Raw genomic sequence first — 15,774 nt, 5'->3', positions numbered from 1 at the left:
TCCAAGTAAGCCACCATACACCATCGAAATCAGCCCCCTGGTGGACCCCTGCATACCAAGCCTATGGACAATGACGTCGTGGTGTACGGTTAGGTCAACTTTTTTGCTCTGCACCATATACGCGTGACGCAGCTGCAAATATTGATAAAACATGGAGCTTTGGAGGGGAAATTCCCGTCCCAATTGCTCAAAAGTTTTAAAAACCCCTCCCTCCACCAGCTGCGACACCCACCATATGCCAATCCGCCTCCAGTGAGCAAAGCCTCTGAGCGTTTTCATGCATGGCAAATGCTGATTGTCCCATATGGGGGAGTACTTTGTAAGACCGCGTATTCCTCTCAGCTGCCTCAGCTTATCCCATACCCTAACCATTAGAAGCACCGTAGGGAACCTGAGTGCAAGGGATCGAAATCTACCCGACTCCAGACTCGACACCAGTGATCCCCGCCCCACTAGGAATTGAAGGATCTTCTGACCTCCCACCAAATCCACCAACTCGCCCTCCATTCCTCCCGCTACATGCTGGCATTGGGAAGACAGAAAATAAAGCCATGGGTTGGGCAACGCAAGTCCCCCCTCTTCTTTAGGTTTTTGCAAGTGTTCAAGTTTAATTCTCGCGCCTTGTTTTAGCCAGATGAGCTCTCTAAAAATCATATTAATTTTATGGAACCTGTTCTGGGGAAGCCAGACAGGGGAGTTATGGAGGACATATAAGAGTTGCGGCATAACTACCATCTTCAACAGATTCACTCTTCCCACAACAGAAAGGTGTAGCTTTGCCCAGGCCTTAACCTTCTGTTTGATCCTGTCCAACAGCGGAACAAGATTTAGGCTCTCATAGTCTGTCAGCTTATTGGATATTCTTATGCCCAAATATTGAAGGGACGTTGCAACCGGCACACCTACCACACTGCAGGAGCTTGAGTCCAGTGGGAGGAGCACAGACTTCTCCCAGTTAATAACCAGACCCGAGACCTCCCCAAACGCCCCAAGAAGTGTCATCGTATTTTGTAATGATCTGTCCGCGTCCGCTAAAAATAACAACAGGTCATCCGCATATACTGCTACCTTCTCCTCATGCTCCCCATACCGGAATCCCTCTATGCCAGCATCCGATCTTACCCTCGAGGCCAATGGCTCCACCGCGAGAGCAAACAGCAGCGGGGATAAAGGGCATCCCTGCCTTGTTCCTCTATGAAGTGAAAAAGGATCAGACAACTGACCATTAGCCCTCAGCCGAGCACTCGGCTCCGAGTACAAGAGCCTGACCCAGCCAATAAAGCCCGGGCCAAAGCCCATACAGTGAAGCGTCGCCCATAAATAGTCCCACTCCACACTATCAAATTCCTTAGCAGCGTCTAGGGACAGAACCACCCTCCTCCCGGCATTATCAGCCCCCACCTGCATATTCAGGTATAATCCCCTAATATTCATAGCCGTCGATTTGTTGGGCATAAATCCCGTCTGATCGGGGTGTATTAACACAGCTACTACTTTTGAGAGTCGAATGGCCAGGACCTTCGCTAAAAGTTTAATGTCTAACGTCAACAGGGAGATGGGCCTATACGACGCGGGCAGAGTTGGGTCCCTATCCTTTTTCAACAGCACAGCAATGACAGCTTCTCGCATAGACGGTGGGAGAACACCCCGTTCCAAGCTATCATTAAACACTGTCAATAGAGCAGGGAGCAACACCGTCCTATACCGTTTGTACACCTCAACTGGCAACCCATCCACCCCAGGTGCCTTACCATTGGACATGGTTCCCAGAGCCTCCTCCAACTCGTCCAAACTTAGAGGTCTATCTAGAGAGTGTCTATCCTCAGGAGTCAGCCGTGGGAGATTGGCAGCCTCCAAAAAGTCAACAACATCCTCCGTCGGGGCACTAGCATGTGAGGAATATAAGTCAGCATAGAAAGTCTCCAGAATTTTTAAAATCCCCGGTGCGTCAGTGAGTAGTCGCCCATTCACATCCTGAAGACCCGCTATAGTCGCAGACCCTCTCTGTGCCGATGTCACGACAGAAAGCAAATGCCCCACACTTTCCACACTCTCAAAATATTGAGTAGATTGAAACAGCCGTTTTTGCGCCGCCGCCTCTAATGTCTGTTTGGTCACCTTTGACTGCGCCTCCCCCAGCCGCTTCCGAGTGTCAGGCGTGCTCTGTGTCGCAAGGGCCCTTTCCGCATCCTCCAGTTCCCTGAATACAAGTCGTGATTTTGCCCTGGAGGCGGTCTTTATTTTAGAAATCTCCCATATGTACATTCCCCTTAAGTACGCCTTCAAGGCCTCCCAGACGATCCCACTGGAAGCCGAGCCTCTATTAAAACTAAGATATTCCTGCAACTCAGGGATAAAGCCGTTATTCTTATCGATTAGCTGCAGCCAAAACGGGTTGAGGCGCCAGAGAGGTCTATCACTCCTCCTGTTCCCGCCCCCCCCCCCCCCAAGCATGACTGAAACAGGCGAATGATCAGATACCGTTCGCGCCAGATATTTAACCTCTAAAGTTTTTCCCAGCATAAGATCATCACCCAGGGCCAGATTGATGCGAGATAGGGAGGAGTGAGTAGAGGAGAAGCACGAGAATTGACGGACACCAGGGTTACGGCATCTCCACAAGTCGGTCAAAGCTATCTCCCGCACGAGCACCCCAAATGGCGTAAGATTACCTCCCAGCCTCAGAGGTTCATGGCTACCCCTGTCCCAGTGTGAATCCAGAATATTATTAAAATCACCCACCACCATATGCGGAACCCCCGGAAAATCTCTCAGAATGGTAAGAACTTTATAGATAACTCTACTGCTATATGGCGGAGGTATATATATAGATATCAACACCAGTGGGGTAGAAAAGATTATACAAGATAAAACTACAAATTGCCCCTCTGTGTCCACCACCACCCGGTGACACTTAAATTGAGTCCTGGAGTGAATCAATATACTAACCCCCCTAGAGTATTGGGAATGAGTAGAGTGGAAGCCCGCCTGTACCCATCTCTTATCCAGGATTCCCAGCGTCTCCTGTGTGAGATGTGTCTCCTGCAAACAAACAACCGCCGGCTTCTGGTCCGTTATGAAGGAGCATATGGCCTGTCGTTTTACCGGCGACTTTAACCCCCTGATATTCCAACTAAGTATCTTAAAATCAGCCATTATCGTACCATAGCATATTGCCTACCATCTCCCCCCCCCCCCCCCCCAGCCGCACCATAGCCAATATTGAAATGTACAAGTATGCCAAAGGACATTTTGAACCTAGTCCCTCCCCCCTCCCCCAAAAGAACACCCTCCAACAGTTCCTTGGGCTGAACCAAGGGTGCAATAGGTAAGGGTACTGTCAAACCCTTCCACCCCATTCAGCAGGCGCTTCAGTTCCTTTTCACTACCCGCATTTGACAGGATATAACCCCACAGCACTTTACATTTTTCCTTATCTGTATTCAAACCAAGGCCCCATAAGGACCACAAATTCTTAAAAAACAGCATATAACAAAGTAATATAAGAATAAACAAAAAGATAACTTCTTAGGCAGTCCATTGCCTCAGGGCCGCAGACTTCAACCGCATGGCTCCATAATAACTGAGCGAGCCAAGATACCATCAGCCACGTTCCTGCTCCTTCCCCTTCTTCCTCAACTGTCGCTCGTTAAGGTCCAACCAGTCCACGGCTTCCCTGGGGTCCAGAAAAAAGTGGATTTTATTCCAGGCCTCAATACGCAGTTTAGCCGGGAAAAACATGGAGTACTTGACGCCACAGGCTCTCAGACGCTTCTTGATGTCTGTGAACTTCGCTCTCATCTTCTGAACCTCCGGCGAAAAGTCCGGGTAAAAGGAGACTCTGGATCCTTCTATTGTAAGGTCAGGGTGTTCTCTTGAGTATCTAAGGATAACGTCTCTATCCCTGTAATGGAGGATTTTAGCCAGCACAGGTCTTGGTGGATGACCAGGGAGGGGGGGCCGAGTCGGGACTCTGTGTGCGCTTTCCACTGCGTATAGGTGTGTTAGATTGTCGTCACCTACTTTTTCCTTAAGCCATGTTTCAATGAAGGCAGTAGGATTCTTTCCCTCACAGCGCTCTGGCATGCCCACAATACGAACATTATTCCTTCTGGATCTATTTTCAAGGTCGTCAGTTTTAGCCCAGACAGCTGCCATGTCCTTCTTGAGCTCTGTACAATGCTGTCCTGAGTCAGAGGCAGAATTCTCCACAGCACCCATACGTTTTTCCAGCTGGCTTGTTCTGTCTCTAACACTGTGCAGCTCATGTCGCACAGTCTGCATGGACTCCTGCAGAAAGCCCAGTTGTGTCAGGACATGTGAGATTGCAGTCCCACAGTGCACCACTGCCAGCATTACATCTTTGTTGGTGGGCTCGTCTGGAACTTGTAGTTGCAAGGCTGTGAGGTGCTGTTTATTTCTTTCCACCAGATCACTCCAGCTAGGCTCAGCTCCCTTCCCCCCCTGCTCTCTGGCATGGGCAGCCTCCTCCTCCTCCCCCATTCCCGGGCTCATGTCCTCTGCCACAGTCTCCTGGTCCATATCAGAGTCCTGAAGAGACTCCCGCTCCGCCTCGGCCGTGCGGGCAAAGCGCCGCAGCCTGGCCGCCACTGCCCTGTTCCTAGCCGCGCTGTCTTCTGCGGCCTCCTCTAAGGCGCACGCTGTGGCGGCGGCGCCATCTTGGCTCCCCGCTCCGGCCTCTCCTGCCACCCTTCTCTGACCTTTTTTTCCCCATATCCTGGGGTGAAGCAGCGATCTCCGGTGCCCCGCGGTGTCTACCGACTCCGGTGCAGCCTCCAGGGGTTATACTAGCCGTGCTGTGGGGACGGAACGGCTGAATTAAGCTGGTATATGCGGGATCTCAGCGGGCACACGTCTTCCTCACATGCCGCTCAGGCCACGCCCCGATGTTCTCAATGTTAGTCCTGCTTAATTAAGTCGTTTGCCGTTAGCCATGTAAAATGAACACGATTATTGACGTTTCAGCTAGGAAGTGTAATGCTGATGAACCGTCCACTTCTCCGAGCAGAGCGGCAAACATCTGTTCATTTACAGATCTCGCCCAGCGGCATACTATGGCAATAATGTACAGATCCGCTGTCCCCCCCCCCCCCCCCCCCCCCCACACACACACACTCGTATCACAAACTGCAGTCATTCACTGCATCGTACATGTATGTCCTGGGGACTGCACGGCACACATAAGCAGTGGAGCCATAACAAATGTATAAAGGGGTCCGACAGCACTGCTCGCCCACCATTGTGGAATGATGTTGTGCTGGCAGATGGCAGCCAGGATGTGTGCATGATCGGCAGGTATCGGATTAGGATGGGATGTGTACACCATACCCGACAATTTGAGTACTCATCCTGGCAGGCTTCTGCCAACGTAGCGACAACTGTCCTGTTTCTTCTAACAAAGTGTAAGTGTCTCTAGAGAACCTTTTACATTGATTTGAATTTTTTTGTAGGTTTTTCATGCCACTAATATTGCTACTTTTTTTTTTTTTTTCTTTTCTCTCCATCCATAGCACCTGAAACACTGATGCGAGCTCTGGAGCTGCTCAATTACCTGGCTGCCTTAAATGATGATGGAGATCTGACCGAACTAGGATCCATGATGGCAGAGTTCCCCCTGGACCCCCAGCTTGCCAAGATGGTCATTGCCAGTTGTGACTACAACTGTTCTAATGAGATCCTATCCATAACCGCTATGTTGTCAGGTAATAGCAGGGCACATGCAAAGAAAGTGCCCCCCCTTCAGAATGGCTTACTGTATGAAAGTCAGCCCTCATTACGTGGGGTTGTACAGAGCAGAGACTAATGCCTACACATGCCCCAGTCTTTATACATTTGGATAGAGATTGGCATGTATTGTGGTTCGTGTTAGCTGTAGAAATGGCTAAGGCACTGGATGGCACCCTAGTTAATCTTGCTTTTGCATGCAGCATACTTGTCCTTGCCCCTGGTACACAGGCCATAAGTTTTATACACCTGTCAATGGCATCTCCTAGATGTTGGCCATCAGACCATAAGCATATTGAATTTCCTCCCCCAAATGAGTGCGGCCAGATGGGTTTCTACCCCTCTATATTGCCACTGAAGGCATATTGCCATGCTTTGAATGTGTAGTAGACGTGGGTCCGACCTGAGTCCCTCACATTTGTTGAATATGGGGGCATTTCTGTTTCCACCTGAAATGAAGAGGGTACTTTACACACATGGCTCCCTCCGTTTCATGGGTGTCCTGAATGCTTCAGATAGGAATACCCCTTCAGCATTGACTTTGCCCAAAGTTAATGTGCATGTTTTTCGAGGTGGCAGTCAGCTGAAAAAAAAGCTTTTAGCCAAGAGCTGTCTTGTGTATATGGCCAGCCCCTGTCACCTTCATATTCCCAGCGGTACTAGACCTCTTTTCAGGTACATTTTCTTTCCCCTAGTAGAACTATGGTCAGACTAATAGGTTTCTTCCAAATATATTTGGACCTCCTACGTGACAAACTACCCCCACTGTCCCCAATCTGTCAGTGTGAAGAAGCTTGCATGTCCCGGCAGCAAGCATGAATGAGGCGTTGGTATGGACATCTGACAACTTTGTGGAACAGTTTTTATGATTAGATCATGTTGATACTTTTATGAGTAGTAACTAACTTTGGAAAACTATCTGAAGAAAGTGAAAAACTTGAGTCAGCATTAACCTTGCTATGCATCCGTACTTTGTTCATTAGCTGTATATGCTCATTTAATATCACCTTTTTTCTTTTTATAGAGCTTTCAGATGAATCAGACTCAGAGCAGACGGGCAGGGCAGAGAGGCTTATTTTGTTTGTGCTCGGCTTCTTCTGTGGAGGTGGCAGTAGCTTAGAGGGAGCGACTATAACTATTCACATCTACAGCTTGCAACTTCTGATACTTTGTACTCTGTGACACTATAAACTGTTAATGATTACGAGACACCCGGGATAAACGAATATAATTGCCACTCGGTGAGCGGCATGTAAAGCAGTATTCCCCATACAAGAACCTACAAGTCCTTTAGGATATGTGCACACATTGCGGATTTGACTGTGGATTTTTCTGCGCAGATTTGGCTGAATCCGCAGGTAAAATCTGCAGATTTTGTGTGGATTTCACCTGCGTTTTTACACCTGCGGATTCCTATAATGGAAGAGGTGTAAGGCTGAGTGCAGACGGAGTTTTGAGCCCTGCGGATTTTTCCGTGCAGAATGGAAGAAAACCGCAGGTCAAATGACCTGCATTTTTCCTGCGGATTTCTTCCATTTTTCACGCGGTTTTCATGCGGATTTTGTGCGGTTTTCCATTACGGTCTTCCCCCTGCGGATTTGGTAACAGGGGAGATAGAAAACCGCACAAAAGAAGCAACATGCTGCGGATTTTGTACCGCAGGAAATCCGCGCGGAAAAATCCGCAGCGTCTGCACAGCGGTTTTTTTTTTTCATTCATTTTAAAGGTACTGTACATCACAATGCGGATATGCAACGTTTCTGCGCGGTAAAATCCGCTGCGGAAACGCTGCAAATCTGCATCATGTGCACATGGCCTAAAAACGCCGTGGATTCCGCACATAGAATTGACATGCTGCGGAAAATAAACCGCAGCAAATCTGCGCGGAATTTTCCGCAGCATGTGCACAGCGGATTTGGTTTTCCATAGGTTTAAATGGTACTGTACACCGCATGGAAAACTGCTGGGGATCCGCAGCCAAATCCGCAATGTGTGCACGTACCTTTATACTCTCAATTTCTAAGTATTTAGTTTATGTAGTCGTCTATAACGGCTACACATCAGCTCTTGTTGTCAAACAAGTCGTAGCTGCTCCTTTTAGAGGTCCCCATATCAGTCAATTGCTGCCTGTTACAGATAACGGTGCCGCCTTCTGTGCCGTCATCCCCCAACGATCAGTTCTGTTTTGTGGTGGAACCTGTTAGTATTATGTTTCCCTGCAGCGCCACCACAGGGGAAATTTGGGATTGCAAATAAAAACATAATACCTGGTGGATCAGTCATAGAGGGGCGCTCTTCGTAATGTGTGTCCATTCACGCTAAGAGATCAAGATCCCCTATTTTATCACAGAACCTTTTAATGATGGCAGGCGCTGGCTTCTTCGCCTCCTGTCGCAGACTGATTGTAGATGCTTACATATACCAGTAAATAAGATTTTTGTCTGTAAACTCAAGTGTTAATGGGAGAATTTATCTGAAACAAAAAAATCCCATAGGATTCAGAGGTGTTTTGGAAGTTTCTCTACTGCTGCCACCTCCGCGGAGATCTACTGGTTCTCTATAGAAAGCATAGTCAGGGAGGCTGCAGAAAGCACATACAGCCCTGTCCCAGCGGTTTCCATCCTGTTCCTTCAGGTGCTACTTGAGACAGCAGCCTTTCTAGGTGGTCCTGTTTAGACCTTATGACCCTGGCTCATATATTTGCTCAGTTACTGGCCATCACGGTGCTGTACACATCAATAAGTTCTAGACCGTATAATCAGATGCCTTGTAGTTTTGAAACCCTCTTGTCTTACAGATGGGGTTAGGTGTTGATGTACCACAGAAAGGTAGTATTCAGCCCAAGATGCAGTTGGAGGTCCGTCCTGCCCTGCCCTATGCTCTGTGAACTGACCTAGCTAGGCCTTGTTCTTCTGTCAGTGAATGCGTGACTCATCGATATGGGCATTTGTGTTGGGCCCATACCAACCTTGTTTAGTCCCACAGTGTTTTATCCGACCCACGGAAGTCAAGAAAGCTGCAGATGAATCCAAGATGAGGTTTGCCCACATAGACGGCGACCATCTGACGCTGCTGAACGTCTACCACGCCTTCAAACAGAGTAAGTGGCGTCTGATAATTTGGTCACTGCTTTTAAAGATATGAGGGGCTTAGAGAAGTTCATTTTATGGCTCTGTTCACATCTGCCACTGTTCTGGCAGAAATACAACACCGTGCCATATCTGTCCTCCTGCTAATATTACTGCTGGCTTCAATTGGGGTTCGTCATGTTCCCAAAGTCTAGAACGGAAAATTACTGCGGAGTTATTTTTCTCAATAGAGGAGAGAGAAACTGGTGAGAAGACACCATTACAGATGTGAACAGAGCTGTGTCCGTGTGGACTGCATTGCACAGCACGGCCACTGGTCTCATCAGAAGTCTTGTACATAAGTATGAGGCTGTGTGTGAATCTGGACTCGCTTTTTTTAAGCGAAGTGGATGTCATTTCATGAACTCATGCCTTCTGTAAAGAATTTTGACATTTTGCCTATAGGCTTCTATGAGGAGCCATGAAAAATGTAAGTGCTTTTCTGCACTAATGCAGCTCCCCAAAAAATGTAGTCAGTCTCTCTGCTGATCACCATTCAATCCGGTGCTCATCAATCCCAATATGGCTGGCATGGGGAGCGCTGAGGTTAGTGTAAAGCAGGCCTCAACTGCCGTCATGTGCTCCAGGATGAACATCCACCACTCGGCACAAGGATTGAAGAGGACCGGATTGTGGGTAGTTGCAGGAGAAGGGAGGTCACAAGAATAAAAGACTGGCAAAATGTCACTTTTTTTTTTAAATGAGGTTGGAGTGTCACTTTAATCGTCTTCATCTGGTTGAAACTGATTTTCCCTGACTCAGACTCTAGAACACGACAGTAAGGTATCGTCAAAGGGCAGGAATTGTCAGAATCTGCAGAAGGAATCTTGAAGCATAATACTATGTGTAGTGAAATGCAAACCTATGACGCTGGATTGTGGATGTCATTCTCTGGTGACATTGCTGATTCATCCTGCCTGCATATGAACAAGCTGTCCACCTACACTATAAGCCACGCAGGCTTTATACCACGGACAAACCCTCTGCAAAATCCCCATGTCTTGCATGCAGCTTTGCTTGTGGATTTGGAGTTTGCAAGCCTTCAGATTTCTGCTGGATTTGTGTGTAGTTTCTTCTCTCGGGTTTCTTTCCTACAAACACTTTATTTTTCAGTTTCTTAAGTAACAAAATTCTTGAATTTCAAATCATTTTTTTTCCTGTGTTTTTTTTTTTTTTTTTTTTTTATCAAGTCCTATAAAGAAACCCATGTTGTGAAAAGTCACGAAAAGTGCAGAAAAATGTCAAAATCCAGGCTAATTTATTTTAATCCCAGATGCATCTATTAGGAGAGGGATAACTTTATATTAGGCGTCCTAAGGCTTGTTCCACATGTCCGACAGTCTAGAGTACAGACCACCGTGATGTATGGGCTGGCCTTGGCTCTCATAGGCGCATAGGAGGCTGTTGAATGTTAGGCTGGCATCACTGGTCTAACATTCAACAACATTCTACCTACCCACGAGTCATTGTGGGGACTGTAAAAGCTCACCATGGACATCCAGGAATGCAGAAGGGCCACCTTTATTTATTTTTGTATAATTTACATCTCTATTGCTGACCCCAAAGTCTCATTTAATAGGCGATAAGCTACCGTGGTCAGATAAGTTGTTATCCTGGCACGATTGGACGCTAACAGAGTATCTCATACTTGGAAAATATGTTCGAGTCCCTGCGACTTCATGTCTTTCAGCTGTTTGAGAGCTGCAACACTTTTTTTTTTTTTTTTTTTTGGCAATCCCTGCATGTTTTCTCTGTCGAACAGCAACGAGACATGCAGCATCAGGGACACAAACCTATTTTTCGAGCACACCGAACACACTGTTAGCTTCTGGGAATGCTGGAATAACACCTTCTCCCAGCATGTTCACTCATCACTGTCATTTAGAACCAGGAAGAATTATAAAGTTACTCCCTGCTCCCAGTTGATGTCCTCGTGCTCCATATTACTGAATGGAGGACCCCTCGGCTTGTTGGTGTTCTATATGAAAATGACCTGAGAGCTGTCTTGTCCTTCTGTCTTACCTTGACCCACAGCGGTTTTCTGACCAGTAATGATGTGTCATTTGGTCGTCTTGAGATCTTTTTTTTTTTTTTTTTTTTTTCTCCCCTTCATTTTCTGATCAAGGTGTCTAACTCTTCCTCCCCCAGATCACGAGTCGTCTCAGTGGTGTTATGACAACTTCATTAACTACAGGTCCCTGATGTCTGCAGACAATGTACGGCAGCAGCTGTCAAGAATCATGGACAGATTTAACTTGCCACGTAGAAGCACAGACTTCACAAGCCGGGATTATTACATTAATATCAGAAAAGCTCTGGTTACTGGCTATTTTATGCAGGTACGTTCCAGCATCTGGAAGAAGAGCACACTCTGGATTGCTGCCTTTCAGGTTGAGTTCAGATGGGAAATAAATTGCTTAAACTGTTATAAGAGTCGCTGAAATCATATAAGCAGGTCTTGTAGGAATTCGTATGTGGGAACTGGAGGGACGGGAGAAAGTACAAGCAATTAACTCCACATAAATGGATCGTGGCCTCCCTACTGATCTGTGATATGAGAAAATTAACTCCTCGTCTGCTTGTTGACTCGTGTTCCTGTTTAGATTTTTTTTTTTTTTTTTTGTAAGCTACTTGAGATAGACAAAATTATCCAACATATGGCGCATTGTCAGCTCTGTCACCTCAGATCTAGATAAATATTGCATGCCCAGAAATGTGTCTGCTTGTCTCCAGACCGTGGGGGATTATCCATGATGGGCTCTTTCTGATCACTTTCCTTGCACCGAGTATATTGATGCATCTGGAATCTGATTATTGTGCTAATTTCCTAACTTGTAACTGAATCTTTAAGCATCTGTCCATCTATTTTATTATGCTTTGCCTATATAGCGCCATGTTATTCTGCAGCGCTTTACATACATTATCATCACGATCTCCAGTGGGACTCACAATCTAGATTCCCTATCACTATGTCTTTGGTTTGTGGGAGGAAGTCCAGAATCCCATACAAACGCCTTGCAGATGTTGTCCTTGGTGGGATTTGTGCTGCAAGGCTGCAGTGCTAACCACTGAAAATCAGGAGGAGAACATGTAATACTTGCAGACTAGGAAACTATTGAATCATGATCCCAATACATTTGCAAAAATAAAGATGAATGTGGTCAACCCCTTTAAATAGAATCTATTACCAGGTTTTTGCTACCCGTCAGAGAGCAGCATGATGTTGAAACAAAGACTCCAATTCTAGCGATGTGTCACTGGGCTGCTTAATGTGGTTTGGATAAAATCCATTTTATCTGCTGAAGATCTAGCAGTTCTTTAATGCTGAGCTCTGTATAACCCCTCCGACAACACCGATTGGCTGCTTTCTGCCTATGCACGATCAGTGATGGGATTATACAGAGCTCATGAATATAGAGCTCTACCTGACAGAAGGTTTACTTGGCTTCTAGTGATATTCTCCTGATAAATCAGTCATTTTATCAAACTTCAGGGAAGTGTCCAGTAAGTGACACTTCACTGGAATCAGGGGCTGTGTCTCTACATTATGCAGCTCGCAGATTAGGTGGCAAAAAGAATGTGAACGCTACAGACAATGACTGACTGGTGGCAGCGGTGATGTAGTATTTTGCCTTCAGCTGTCGTGCCGTGAGAGACCTGGGACGAGGATGTGATGGAGATGATCTATGTCTGCCTTTCTTATCCTTTTCTATTCATATCCTCTTTCTACATGTTACATGTATGGATGTTCTTCAGAAAAAACACTACTTGCAAATTCTCTTACCATGTCTCCAATCTGAGACCCTCCAGAAAACGTTACATAGATTGATCAGTGTGGTCTAAACCTCTGATGTAATGAGATTGGTGCACACTTTGCTTTTATTGGTTTTTTTTCCCCTTCTTTCATTGATGGTTTCCTGGTTTGTGCTTTATTTTAGGCTCTGTTCACATGTCCAGTTATCCTCTATTTGTTATTGGTCTAGTACAAATAAAAAGAAAGTTAATACAGTACCCCAGATCTTACTAATAAAGCAACAAATGCCAATGGATCTATTAATGGATCTGTCTGTAAGGACCTGGAAAGGAGTGAAACAGAAGACATGTCATGATCGTGGTACTTTCCCGTTACCATTCAATTGACTGGATCCTAAACTGGAAATCAAATCCAAGAACAGAACTGGACGTGTGAACAGAGCCTTGCATATCTTCCCAGTGTGTCCGTTTTTTTTCTTTTTTCCTTGGAGCTGTAGCGCCATTATAAGCGGACTGCCGTCGTCTGCTTCTCTGGCCCTGAGCGTTGTGCCATGTGCCGCTGTGGTGTTAATTTCCGCTGTTCATTGTCTACATCTCTGCAGCTGTACGAGTCCTCTGACTGACCGTGGAGAGATTTGTCTCCGCTCTTGAGCAGTGAAGTGTAAATAAACGGGTTACTATCTCTGTAACCTTTTTTTATTGAGCCGCTTTGTAAGAGTTATAATCCCTTTCATTCTAAGAGTTTGGATTTATCTTCTCTCATAAGGTGGCACATTTGGAAAGAACAGGACATTACCTGACCGTGAAAGACAACCAAGTTGTGCAGTTACATCCTTCTACGGTTCTGGACCACAAGCCCGAGTGGGTCCTGTATAATGAATTTGTTCTTACAACCAAGAATTACATCCGCACATGCACAGACATAAAGCCAGAATGGTAAGTGAGCGAAAAGCTGGACAATGTATAAGCGAACACAATAAATGTTGGGTTTATTCATGGCAGCACAATTCCTGTATTACCAGTAAGATGGAAATGATCATCAGACTTCAATCACAACAGAAACATTTGAGCTCTGCAGGCACTTGCACAGCGACGCAAAGCATGTGCATGCAGACTCCCTATAGCCACCAATCCACTAGTATCCGCTCCATATGTGTTTCCTCAACACGTGCTGAATGTGAATGTATCGGAAAGTAGAATTTTGTGGTGCCAGGTATTGGCATTGGTTTGAATTTTAGACAACAAAAAGAAAAACTTCTAGTTAATTTGTCCCGTATGTAATACTTATGTAGCTGTCCAATATACAGTAAATTCTAAGGAAGAAAGCGACCTTTTTCTGACTACGCTCGAAGAAGTTCCAGATGTATTACTGTAGCGAGTGGCATCGGAAGACAGACGAGGAGAACGTGCCCAGCAGCATTCAGACAGCGCTCACTATGGGAAACAAACGCTGTCAATCAGAAGCAGGGGAGGGCCCAATGCAAGTGAGGTGGCGTAATGGTGCACCAAAATCTTGGCTATGCCAAGGATGCACCATGGCCCCTTCATTTTTAAAGGAATTAAGATATTTAAATGCATTTTTGGGTAAAAGACTCCCTTTAAAGCACCAATCAAGCGCTTTTCTTTTTTTTATGTTTTGTTAGCGATGGAATGGTGCTACTAATGTAAGATCTTATACTTGCTTTTATTGGCTCCATCTTTTGACCACAGCTGACTGACTGGAAGTTAGAATAATGATCACAAGTCCTCAGTGTAAGTCTGAGAGCCACAACGAGGCTTTCATAGACATACACTGTAAAGTGATGTCCGACTCATTCCTGTGGGTCACAGCCTGCTAAAAGCTGACCGAGGCGGCGGCGACGATAAAAGGTGAAGATGGTGGTGACGGTTACGTATAACACTAAGGTCAAGGACCTTAGATTATAAGCACCACTCCAACCTATTAACGTGTGTGTGTATATATAGTTTTAATGCAATTTCAGGTGATCGGAGTTCTCACTGCAATATTTTTTTTTTTTTTTTTTTCTTGTGCGGTTCCAGGTTGGTGAAAATTGCTGCCCAGTACTATGACATGGGCAACTTCCCACAGTGTGAAGCCAAGAGGCAGTTGGAAAGAATCATTGCCAAACTTCAAACAAAGGAGTACTCCCAATACTGAGGGTTTACAAGTTTCTGAGGTTTTTTTTTTTTTTCTCTTATCTCAAGAACATGGACTGATAAATTTGTACCTTACGTGATGGTTCAGTGACGGCCTTGATCTGAATGCTTTTTAATTTTTGATCTTTCATTACAGTAAATACTATGTTCTTTCATAATTGAATCATTTATGGCTCCCCTTTGTGTTGACACTGTAGCTCGTACTGGAAACGTCGATCAATGTTTTTTGCAGTTTATTGGAAGTAGTTCTATATATAACAATGTTATAAGCATTTCACTAGAAATGTTTGAATCCGCTTCTGAAATGTGATCAGACCATGTTATGCATGACTGTCGTAACCATTGACATTCCTTAGAGAAGTTGTGAGATGATACAACTGTAGTCCCGAACACCGTCCTCAGTGCGGCGGCATAAGCATCAATAAAGTCTATTTATACTAAACACGTTGGTCATGTTTTATGCAAATTGACATGGATATGAATAATCTGTCAAAGTGGAAGTGATTTATTAAAAGAATACTACGTGGTAAAAGTACGATTCTTGAGGACCTCGCAAACAGCCGATCTAGCTGGTTTGTCACCTGCTTCTCTTTTCAACCGTTGCCACACAATGGAAAGACTGGGAGAGACTTGCTTTATCTTGGGAGTTATCCATTCAGAATGGATAACCCTAAATGAGTTGACTTTCTCCCAAAACTGCATGATGACTCTTGGCGACCATTGTAGTTACCACTGTAGCAGGTTTACAGCCTTCCATTAGTTTCTGAATTAAAATTTTTTATAGTGGTTGTCTGGTTTACCCTCTTAGGAAATAGCGGTTACAGAAAGCTTTATATGGCTAATTCTGAAGACCTGTCCACTTTTGAAGGAGCCTGCTGTAGAAACGTGAGCATCAGAACTGGATTGTGAGGCAATGAAAGAAAGTGACCTGGTCTGATGATCCACTTTATATGGATGGCTGGTGCATGTGCACTTCATACCTGGGTAATCG

The 15,774-nt window shown here is 45.5% G+C and overlaps 1 protein-coding gene across 1 annotated transcript in view; it reads left to right on the top strand.

Moving 5' to 3' along the window:
- The window catches only part of DHX15 (DEAH-box helicase 15), an 82,546-nt gene extending 67,321 nt beyond the window's left edge, over window positions 1–15,225 (top strand). Inside the window, exons 10-14 of the mRNA XM_073574679.1 lie at window positions 5,532–5,723; window positions 8,723–8,845; window positions 11,022–11,212; window positions 13,393–13,562; window positions 14,667–15,225. Of these exons, the coding sequence (XP_073430780.1) occupies window positions 5,532–5,723; window positions 8,723–8,845; window positions 11,022–11,212; window positions 13,393–13,562; window positions 14,667–14,784 (794 nt within the window). The 3' untranslated portion in view covers window positions 14,785–15,225. The remainder of the gene's footprint in view (window positions 1–5,531; window positions 5,724–8,722; window positions 8,846–11,021; window positions 11,213–13,392; window positions 13,563–14,666) is intronic.
- The last annotated feature ends 549 nt before the right edge of the window (window positions 15,226–15,774 follow it).

Source organism: Dendrobates tinctorius, unplaced genomic scaffold (assembly GCF_039654945.1).
Source record: "Dendrobates tinctorius isolate UK_male_01 unplaced genomic scaffold, ASM3965494v1 ptg000039l, whole genome shotgun sequence".
NCBI classification, from domain to species: domain Eukaryota; kingdom Metazoa; phylum Chordata; class Amphibia; order Anura; family Dendrobatidae; genus Dendrobates; species Dendrobates tinctorius.
Note: the sequence above shows the minus strand (reverse complement) of the source record. Positions and strands in the feature narration are given on the sequence as shown.